Source organism: Polypterus senegalus, chromosome 13 (assembly GCF_016835505.1).
Source record: "Polypterus senegalus isolate Bchr_013 chromosome 13, ASM1683550v1, whole genome shotgun sequence".
Taxonomy (NCBI): domain Eukaryota; kingdom Metazoa; phylum Chordata; class Cladistia; order Polypteriformes; family Polypteridae; genus Polypterus; species Polypterus senegalus.
The window spans coordinates 136,933,073-136,944,562 of NC_053166.1; the positions used below are offsets into that span (position 1 = coordinate 136,933,073).

The 11,490-nt window shown below is 33.0% G+C and overlaps 1 protein-coding gene across 2 annotated transcripts in view; it reads left to right on the forward strand.

Moving 5' to 3' along the window:
* Window positions 1-10,833, forward strand: part of usp31 (ubiquitin specific peptidase 31) — a 107,335-nt gene extending 96,502 nt beyond the window's left edge. The window contains exons 15-16 of one of the 2 annotated variants that reach the window (XM_039774319.1): window positions 1,897-2,049; window positions 2,684-10,833. In XM_039774319.1, the coding sequence (XP_039630253.1) occupies window positions 1,897-2,049; window positions 2,684-4,203 (1,673 nt within the window). In that variant the 3' untranslated portion in view covers window positions 4,204-10,833. Of the gene's footprint in view, window positions 1-1,896; window positions 2,050-2,680 lie in introns of both variants that reach the window. The other variant, XM_039774318.1, reaches the window with a different exon arrangement.
* The last annotated feature ends 657 nt before the right edge of the window (window positions 10,834-11,490 follow it).

Consider the following 11,490-nt stretch of genomic DNA (forward strand, 5'->3'; position numbering starts at 1 on the left):
GTGAGAGTAATATGGAAAAAGGTGATCCGCTGTGGCAACTCCTAACGGAGCAGCTGAAAGAAGAAGAAGAAGAAGGTGCAGTTAGAGTAACAACGCTAAAGCAGTTATGGTATTTGGAATACTATGGCTATTCCCTGGACCATTATATTGTTACAAGTTAATTACAGTCAGATGCATTACACTAATAAACAGTATGAGGTTAGTTTCAGTTAATTTATAAAGTCGCGTCAGGAAAATAAGGAGTAACCACACAGGAACAGTAGTATTGCTTTGACGCTGGGTGCCGCCAGTTTGCAAAACCAAGAGGAGAACTTGCGTACGACAAGGTATGAGGTACCGTGGAAAAGTGTGTGGCTTATTCCAAGTGTAGGTTTTATACATCGCGATTTGAACGTGGAAAAGTTCTTACGCAACATTTCTGTGCTTACGCACCGTTTTTACATGAGGCCCCTGGACTCTTGGTCAACTGCAACTGTGTTAACCGCCGATTGGCCATTGCAAGTGTCCAAGCAGAAGCTGCTGTACCTTATTTAACAAAACTGAACATCTTAAGGCAGCTATTCTATTTCTTCCACAATTCTTCAGTTAGGATGGCTGGTTTAACGGAAATTCAAAATATTCTGAACATTTCCCAGATTAAGCTGAAAATGGCCAGTGACACTAGATTGCTTTCTGATGACTTTGCAGTACAGTCACTACGACAGTGTATGATGAGTGATCTCCTTGGAGGGCCCAGATCCTAGGAACTTTGATTATGGGAAAGCTGCAGACAACTGGGCCTCTAGGAAGAAAAGAAGAAAAAATATTTAACTGAAGACACCTTCTGCATATGCAAGTTTGCTTGAAGAATATTTTTAAAATTTTCTTCATTAGGTTTCCTGTAATTAGTTTCATTGTTTTCACTTTTCTTCCTGACAGCGACAATACTTGTGCCTCTTGGTTTATGTCATAACAATTTTTATTTAAAATTTTTGTTAGGGTTGCAGGATCCTGAATTGGATACTTCTGAAATTTAATAAAAATATTCTGGCACAAGTGTTAAACCTTAAAAAAGGAAGTCATATTGAGCTTTGTAAAATAATTAATAATAATTAACTAATAAAAATAGTGCACATTTAATTTTCCCCACCTCTAAATTTCCCCGTCCCGCCCCACCCGGCTACTTTTTCTTGCCACCCGGCTGGAAAAAATTTCTGGGGAGAATGCTGTAAATTGTATAGATCTCTTCACATTTCTGGCATCCGGCTGGAACATGAAGTGGAGATGTATGTGTGGGCAGAAGTTTAAATCCTCCAGTCTCTGAAATTAGTTTGATATCCCTGGGTGAGCATCTTATTCATTTTAGTTTATTTAATAATTACTCACTTTGCCAGAGGAAACACTGATAATCATTGATTTATTAATTTCAATGAAATCACCACACACGGTTCTATTAATTTGGTTTCCCTAGCTGGGCATGAAACAGAAACCCCGTACTCTAGTAAATGCCAAGTATTAATAATGAGTGTAGTATAATAGTGTAGAGATTTGCCATAACTTCAAAAAAACTGTTTAGTATCAATTTTCTGTTTTTGCAGGAACATTGAAATTAATGACACAAGATTGATTAATCAGGTAGTCCTTGGTATCTCTTGTAGGAAGTGGTCGTGGTGTTTTACAGCAGACAGGGCTTGGATTTACCAGGGTATTAAGTCTTTCAGCACATGTTTAAACATTGAAATCATTGTGTTTAACGTTTTTATTTAAAGGTTATAAAATGCTCTTTAAAAATTTGTTGAAGTGTATGCTGTATTTTTCCTAATAAGTGCCTAATTAAGAAAACAGTAGTGTATTGCTATTGTAAATCTTTTGTATTTATTTTATCTTTGTAAAATCTTATTCTTGGGTCTTCTCTAGGCTCAACAAGCTCTTCTCTTTGTGAACACTGGATCAATAGATTGCCTGGGAGCAAACCACCCAGTGTTGCCTCTGCTGCATCTTCAAGACGTACTTCATTGGCTTCACTGTCGGAATCAGTTGAATTTACAGGAGACCGAAGTGAAGATGATGGTGAATATTTTTTTTGTATTGTTAATTTTAAAGCATTTAGTTCTTCATTACATATTTCAGTTGTTTTCTAATAATGCAAAGTGATATACATGAGTTATTTTTATTTGAAGCTTTGCTTTTATTAATAGTCTCCAGAATTAAATTTGTATTGTAATTGCAGATATCACTTTTACCAAATTATAATACTTCAGAGTTTTAAAGCAGCATTAGAAAATAAAGTATTCATACAAAAAGAAAACTGGTAGGAAATACTTTGTAATTATGTGCTCTTGGATATTAGACATACTGTATTCCAAATAGTGTCATTTTTCTTAAGTTTTGATGTGTGGTTGCTGAGCTGTTTTTGTGGAATGTTTCTGTGCTTGCACATGTTGTGTTGCTGATTCCAGTTCTATAGAAGGATTGTTTCGTACTTTAATGTTTTCAGAAGTGGTTTTAATGCTTTTAAGACTATAATTTCTTATTTATTCATAAATATTGCAAATCCAAACATTTGTGATATATTTTCTGAATTTTAGAAACAGTCTCGGGCAAGACGTGTAATTTTAAATAATAAAGCTGCATTAATATTTTGTATATGTGTTTTATTTATGTTCTGTATTGGTTAATTTTTTATTTGCTTTTTGTTAAGGAGGATTCTCAACTCGTCCTTTTGTGAGAAGTGTTCAACGACAGAGTCTATCATCCAGATCTTCAGTTACAAGTCCTTTAGCAACAAATGAAAATGGAATCAAGCCATCTTGGTCATTATCTGCCAAATTACAGATGAGATCTAACTCTCCATCAAGATTTTCTTTAGATTCATTTTCCTCCTCCACCTTAGAAAGAATAGGTGAAGCTACAGATGACAAAGTGTCCACTTCTTGTTTTGGAAGTTATAGTAAATATGAGCACAAGACAAGTGGTAAAGCACCACTTGCTGTGATGGAAGGTGTTATGAGAGAAGAAAACCTTAATAGATCTAACACAAGCCTTGAGGACACTTTTTGTAAACATTCATCCCAGATAGAGAAGAGAATGTCCAAAATGGATTCTGAAGACAATAACAATCGGATAACATCTGTTGATCAAAGCCTTTCTGGCCGAAGTTTATCAACAAGAGAATCAAAACACAGAAGCAAGCCAGGGCCATCAAATTACAAAAGCGATAACGGAAAAAGAAACCCTACTAAGATAGTTAATGAGCAGGACAAAAGTTCAAAGAAAAGACAAATATCCTGTTCCACCCAAGGGTCCCCTGCTTCCCAAGCATCTTCCAGTCCTTCAGTGAAAAGTTCAGCTAAAGCATCTGGCTCTAAAGACAAAGCGGAATCTTCCAAAGTTGGTAGTCTCAAACCTGCTTCGTCTATGTCCCATTCCAAAAAGGAACACACTCAACACCAGGAAGGTAGTCACTTGAGTAGTGGTCAGCAGAAGCAGAAACACCCCTCAAAACTCAAGTCCTCTTCAACTTTACCAGTTGTTACTAAAACATCATCTTTGGGTTCTACTAGTTCCTCTGGGAGAAATAAGATGATGGAAAAGAGCCAGAGCAAAGAATCTTCTCTAGTGAGCCCCCATCTTGAAAAGCCAGGTGGGGTAAGTGCTTCAAAAGCAAGCAGCAGTGCAAGAGCATCTGTTATCAAATCAAGTGATAGCAGTAGAATAGAGCGAAGGCCTGTGAGAAGCTCCAGTAGTAGTAGTTCTGTAACAAGCCTTCGATCACCCAGTGTTTCTTCCAAGACGGATCTCAGAAGAAACAGCAAATCTGAGGACAAAGGATTATCATTCTTCAAATCAGCACTCCGGCAGAAGGAGACTCGTAGGTCAGCAGATTTTGGTAAAACAAGTATTTTGTCCAAGAAGTCCACAGATGGAATTTCTAAATCCACTACTAAGAATGGTATGGATGTAAGTGATGGAACTTGTAAGACTAGTCAAATTATATCTAGTGAATTACACTCGGCAAAGTTTTCAGCAAAAGAGAAACAAGCAGTCAAGGCGGGTACCCTTGTTACACAATCTCCAGTTTCTTCAAATAAATCCAAGTCTTCCAATTTGGAAACCAGTGCTTCATTACTAAGTGAGAGAAAGAAACAACCTGAGAAATCATCAACTAGAAAACTTTCAGCTAGCATGCAATCATCTGCACAGTCGACCCAAAAGGCTCAATGACTATTTGCAAAGAATTTGTTTATTCCTGCAAAGTAATGTTTGTTTTATTTTTTTATGTGCCTAATTTATTTTTTTCTGAAAAAATACATATTGTAAATTATTCAATGCCTTTTTTTCTTTCCATCAAGCCAAATGTTTGCCATTTGGCAAGATCTGGTACAAAGTCTTCTACAGTAAATGAATATCTGTACAGAAATGTGGTATAGCAAAGCACTTTGTTTAGATGTAGTCATTGTTTTTTCCTTTTTCATTGAAGAATGCTTCATATTGGATGCAATACATTTTGATGTAATTTTAGCCTTGCTTGTGTAGCATGCTTTGGGGAATTGTCTTTGGGCACTATTTTCTTTTTTTTTTTAAGTTGTAAAGAGTTTAGGAGTACTTTTAAAATAGTGTAAAATCTATATTTCAAAGTAAAATGTAAATAAAATATGAGACTGATCTTTGTACAAAATTTCTAGGGTAATGTTTGAGTAGATTAGTTGGCACTGGTACTGAAACTTGAGTTGGGGAAACAGTGATTTCTTAAATGTCTTTGTATAGTTTTTATTTTTACTTAACTGCAAATTGAGAACAGTATATTCTGTTAGAATGCACTGACAAAATATTTGCTATTCTTTAAAGGATGTTTTTAATGGAAGAAGAGCACATTTAAAATGTATTGACTAAGATGTGATTAGTTGTGTTAGTTTGAGTATGAAAGTTATGTTTCTCATTTAAGATATTCATTTGTTTATAAACCACAAAACAGATTTTTCTGGAGGGTTTGTACAGATTTCTTTCAACATACATGCACACTTTCTTTGGAATCAGTTTTTTTGCATATAATTAATACACCACTTAAGTAAAATCTAAATTCAAGGTACATTTGAATTGTGAGTGAAGTGGCACATTATTTTATTATTTAGAAAATTTGATTTGTTCCTGCTTTACTTTTTTTTAACACAGCACATACATCCTAGTGTAATATTTCACATGTCACTGTACATGAGAAAGTGTCAACAGTGCAAAACAAAATATTTGTATATAGTATAAAAAGTAAATACCTGACAAAGTGAGGTTAGAGGATACCCCTTTGCCTTAATGTTTAAAATTAATATTTTAATAAGTAGAAGTTTGTTTTTGAGCCACTGTGCTGCTGTCTTATCCCAGTTGTATCACTGTCCTCCACCATGATTCTGTTGCCTAAACATAAAAACTAACATGCACTGTGACCTTATGAATCAGACAAAGAGAGGAGGAAGATTTGATACAAGTTTAAGAGGTAGTCAGTAGAGGAATGTATACTTTATTTGTTGTTCACTTTAATTCCATCTGCACTCATATCTGTGTTGTTTTAATGCTAACACATAGTGTTCTGTAAAGTTTTGCAGTAATACACCATGTCTTCTCTAGGCCTTTACCTGTTTTAGATACGTTTGCAAGTAGTTATGTTGATTTGAATCTGAATTTTGAAAATGTGTTTAGCTGATTGCTGCCTTTGAACATTTATGAGTGAAAAACCTCAACACAAATTCATGTATCTAGTAGTATTCCGCATTTATTAGATTATAAATTTTGCCACACAGATATAGTGTTTGGTAGTATTGTTTAAAGTAATGATCTAGGAGTAACAAATTAGCCTAGGCAGAAACTTAAATATGACTGAAGCTAAGGTTATCTTGCTGAAGTAGGCAAGGAAAAATGCAGTTTTGATTAATTTGTATTTGCAGTGTTTTAATGATCAAACTTTTTGTGGACTTCAAAGAGGTAGATAAAGTTTGGAGGGTGGGGAATTTGGCATAAGTGCAATGCACATTAAATACATCTGTTTCATCTCTGTTACAAAAAGGTGCTTGGAAAAAAAATCTCAGGATTTGTTTAAATGAACTACAATGATAAATCCCTCAGCATTTGTTTAATATTAAGTAATGTTAGTCTATTATAGAGATAACATATTTTTAAGTGATGCAGAAAACATTCATTTTTAAGCACTCTGTTTTCCACTAAAAATCAATGCATAAATTTTGGTATTTGTAAATTGTTTTGCTGGCACAAGTTCAGGTGCATTTAACTTGTTTTGATTTTATTTAAAGATTATAGTTTTAATGAGCACTTTAATAATTAATTAACTCTAGCAATGATTTAAAATCATTGACATTTTTTATTATCTAGCTTTTTGTATTGTTGTTATTTAATTTCAAAACAATATTATAACACTAAACCGTAAATTGATTTGCATCCTTGAATAATGTAAAGGTAATGTGATTGTCTGAGTGAATGAGTGGGAGTTGTTTTATTAGTCATTGTTCTCTTTCCGTTTTTAAAAGGTAAGAAAAAATAGGCGAACAAAATATTAAAATGTATCAAATTGCAGAGATCAATGAACAGCAGAATACAATAGTCACCGTCTGATTATTTTGCACTTTAGCGGCAGAGAGCTATTTTTCTAAAAGCAATCTTTTTTTTTTTTTTTAAATATATTTGCTTTTACATTTTTCTAATATGAAAAATTGTGTTTATTATACCAGTAATATTCCCACATTTAAAAAAAAAATGCCAAATCTCTTTCAGTCTCTTAGCATAAAGACATGTACATTTACACTGTTTTAGGAAAGGCGTAAGACTGTTGTCATCTGCTTACATAAAGCTGTTTCACTTGCATGACTAAATGTTAATTGGGCTTTCTGCTTCCTCAACATTGTTTCAGCTGTAAAGTGCTCTTTCTCCATTAGTATAGGCATATTGTGGTGTTCAGTGTGTTCCTGTGGCATACATTTAAAATTGAGGGAGATGCAGCATTGGTCAATCATTGTAAAAACGGTACATTCAATAGCAAAACAGTATAACAAGATGTGGTTAAACTATGCTAGCTATACTTAAATCTATAATGATGTGTAAGGTTTCAGTTTTTAAATTATCCTCTGCCCTTTTAACAAGTGCAAATCAGCCATTTTAGCATAAAAATGTACTCTAAAGAACTTACCTTGGCCATAAAAACAAGTGAAGCACAAACATATTTGTACAGTGTGTGACTGAACTTGTTCCTTGAGATTCTGTGGGATATTTCACATTACAATTGCAAGTGAAGGAATCAGTATGTCTAATACATTTTCCATTAGTTTTAATTTAAAACTTGTCACTTTTCCCTTCTTTTGAACTTACAGATTTATTTATTTATATTTATGTACGCTGTGTGTGTATACATTTTTTCAGGTTCAGTGGTCAGATGAAAATTTACACTGAGGCTTTTCTTAAGTTTCCACTTTTTTCTGAGCATTATTTTAAGACAAATTTGAATATGTTTATTGTTACTTGACATTTTTAGCAATAAGTGGCTCCCTTTGTGCCCTTTGAGAATACTGGGAGCACTTCTTTCTGGTGTTTGTTGGGGTTTATATGTATTTTCATTAATTACTAGCCTTGTTTGGCAGGCCTACCTCTATAAACATTTAATGAAACGTGCTTATTCAGATATGTTTAAAAAAAATAATAGTACATGTGTGTATGCTATTGAGTTTTTATTATGCACTGCATTGCTCCACTGACCTATCCCCAATTTATGATTAGTGTACAGTGTTTAGCACTGCATCCTCACAGATCAAATCCTAAGCCCTGAGATTGCCTGTATGGATCTTGCACACTTTCAATGCGTCTGCAAGGTTTTCTCTCTCATGCCAAAATGACATGTATTAGGTTAATTGTCCCCATGTTATTTCGGATATGTGTCACACCCAGAATTTTTTTTCCTGCCTTGATCCCAGTTCCACAAGGATGAGCGGAACTAGATAAGTAGGTTATAAAATGTATGGATAGATATAGTAATATTGTAAAGGAAATTAGGTACAATAAGAATAAATTAAATCTTTCCTTTATTATTTACCATAAATGCTTTTAATTACATAAATGGGTATTTTATTCAGATTAGTAAGTTCCCTCAAAGTTAAAAACACTAAACTTGTCATCCTTTAGTTTTTGTTGGTCCTTGGTTATTTTGTTGATTGTTCTCAAGATACATTTATCATTGACAGAATTCTTATGTATATGTACTGTACCATATTAATTTCTGTAGAAATGTTGTTTCTTAAAGTATTATGTTTACTTGGTTTAAACCATATTTTTGTGTTACCCATCTTCTGTTTTGAGCCGCTGTGGAGGTGGGTAGTGTTGATTTAACCTTTTAATGCTAAAAATGGCAGCTTGGATTTTTGAAAATCTAAAGATCAAATGGAGTAGTTTAGTGTCTAGATTTGCCTTTTTTTTTTATAAGAGCAGATTCAGATTCAGTCATTCTCTGTTTTCTTCTCTTAAAAGCTGTGCTATATTTCTTTTTCACCATTTTAATTTATGATCTGAAAATGAATTCCATTTTAAGAATTCCAAAAACAATTTTTGCATGATGCTGCTGTTGCATGTAATGAACTATGCAAGCAATTATTACGAATATTGGCTGCACTAAGTATAAAAATGCAGGAAGCTTAATGTAAAAATCTATTTTTTATTCTATTTTCATATGTCAGATTAATGTAATTTGTTTTGCTTTATTTGCACATCATTTTTATGTATTTTTTTCTGTTTGTAAGATGGTTATGTGAGAATTTGTATTATTGCTGACATGCCTGCATGGCCTTTTGAGTGACCTCTGTACAGAAAACAAAGTTGGTTTTGTAAGTATTTTCTTTAAATATTATTTGTAAATGGATAGGCTAAAGCGTTTTTAACCACTTACAATGTTTTGAAATGTTTTTAATCCTTTATAACAACTTATAAAGGTTTTCTTTTTGTATATAAAATGACTTTTTCATTCAGTTATTGTATATATTTATTTACAGTTTAGTGAGTGTTTTATAGATTTATAATAGATTTCAGAAACATTAAGGATTTCAAGCTACTGTACTGCATCTGATATAATGGTTGTCTGGTCTGTCCTTAACACAAAGGAAAAATCAAGTTAATTTCATTTAAATTTGTATTTTCTTCTATTGGTTATGGTGACTTTATCCTGGCAAGCATACGTTATATGTTTATGTTGTTTTTAAATTGCTAATTTAATAATGGGAGAAGCAAGGCAAATTACCATGTGAGAAACATTCATCCTAGGATATGTGAAAAAATTTACTTGTTTTGTCAATAATACAGTTTATGGATTTCATCATTGTACCATTCTTTTCTCAACTATGCTATATAGCAGTCTTATTCCCCATTTTCCTTACGGCATATTCTAAATCCTAATTACACCTTGAATAAATAGGCTGATTTAATTTGCCTTAAATTGCAAATTATGTGCACATTGTACCAGGTGAATTTAAGACCATCTCATATCTATATAATTCATCATTACCATGTGATGATAAAAAATATAAACATTATTTGGCTTCACTTTTCTTTTGTTCCCCACTAGGAGTACTTTTGAAAATGTAAAACAACAGACACTTTTGTGTTAAGTCACACTTTGCTTTTATGACTTGGCTGCACAGTATTAAATGTGGATATTGTATGTCTGCATTACCTTTGAATCAAATGATCAAAATGCATCACTAAAAAGGCAATTTACAGAGCAAAGACCAAGCTAGATAACAATATGATTTCAAAGTAGGCTAAAAACACTCTTTATTGCAGTGTTTGTGATTTTTTATCAATGTACATTTGCTTTTTACCATGGGTCTTCACAATTTAGATTTTTTTATATTAGTTTAGCATTAAGTAACTTTTTTTTGTGGCATTTTATTTTAAGTCATCTTTCAAACCCTGTTTTAAAGACACACAGTTTCCACATCACTGTGCAAATTTTAGCAAGAGTTTATGCAAATCATAATTGTCTTCATTTTGTTGCTTTTGACAGCAGACTGATTAGTGTGCTTATTACAGTGATGAGTGTATCTTGCAGTGTTGGTGCCTTTCTTAATTTGAGTGGATTAAATTACCAGTGAATTAAGGTATTTGCTTTTGCTGCTATAATTTATGTAATTATTTTTCATTTTTCGAAACATGGCTCTCAGTTTTTCCTTCATTAATATACAATGCAGGTGTTTTTGGGAAGCGTTTTATTGAATCTCCGCTATGTCTCAAGACTTCTATTTGAATCTGAGCAGGGATGGTGTGTCCAAAGTGTTGTCATGTTTGACTTTGCTCCCAAATTCAAGAGTACATGCCAGGGAATTGCCCAGTCTAAAGTTTATTTCAAAATCATCTGCTTCACATAAACTGTAGTCCTGTCTTGCACCTGTGACCTAATAACACTCAATATGTAATTTTAATTAAACTCTTAAAAGTCTTTACTTTTGTTCCTTATATTACTTTGTGCACTGAGTAATGAATAGACCAAACTGACCTGTGCTGGAGCATTAAAATTTTTTTTTGATTGTATAATTATTCTGTTACTTTTTAGCGGGAGATGCAGGTGGTGTTCCAGATTGTTTTAAAAGAATAAATTTACAATTGTAAATGAACATTTTTTTTTTTAGTTAGTGCATGAGATTTTATGTGAAAGCCTTTTTTATTTGTATGTTTTAAAGTATGAGGTGTATGCACTTTTGATATGCAGAGGTTTTTTATCAATGTTATTTGAAAGAATGCATTTTTGGATACATAAGGTATAGAGTACTGATGCAAGGAACAGTGATGTAATAAAAAAAAAAAATAAAGAAGTGAGACTTGTGCCCATTTTGTTGCTGTATTTCTACAGTATATGCCAACAAAACAGGGAGAGCTCTTCCATTTTTTGCCACTACAACTTGATTGCCTTTGACAGGTGGTTTAATTTTTATATTTTGTCAAGGAAATGTGATTTCTATAGTCATGCAATTTGGTTTTCATTTTTTTCCACAGATTTTTAAATTGAATGCTACCAGGCCAGCTACATATTTCACTGAATAGCTAAAAGTTCAGAATAAAGAATTTGAGAGGATTTTGTACTTGGGTGCCTTAAATAGAAAGGTTTGTACCCAGTGTGGAAAAGGGATTTTAAACTGAACAAAAGAGGCTTAAAAGTTATAGAAGTTCAGTGTTCGAATGCACATTTCCAGTTCATACTGAAAAGTTTATTTATAGCTTTATGAGAACTGTGGTGTAATGTAACAAGTGTTAATAAAGGTGTATATTGCCAATTGTAATTTTTTTGATACCATATTTGTCAGTCTGGAAACTGGGGAGGCATTCTAAATCGCAAAAGAAAAAAAATACATAGATTTAATTTGCTGCCAGTTCATTGCAGGGCACACTTAAAACTCAGTTTAATTTTTTGTACTTGTAGACCCTATTGATGATACATAGCCATCACATAAAACAGTTATTAAATACTTACACTCT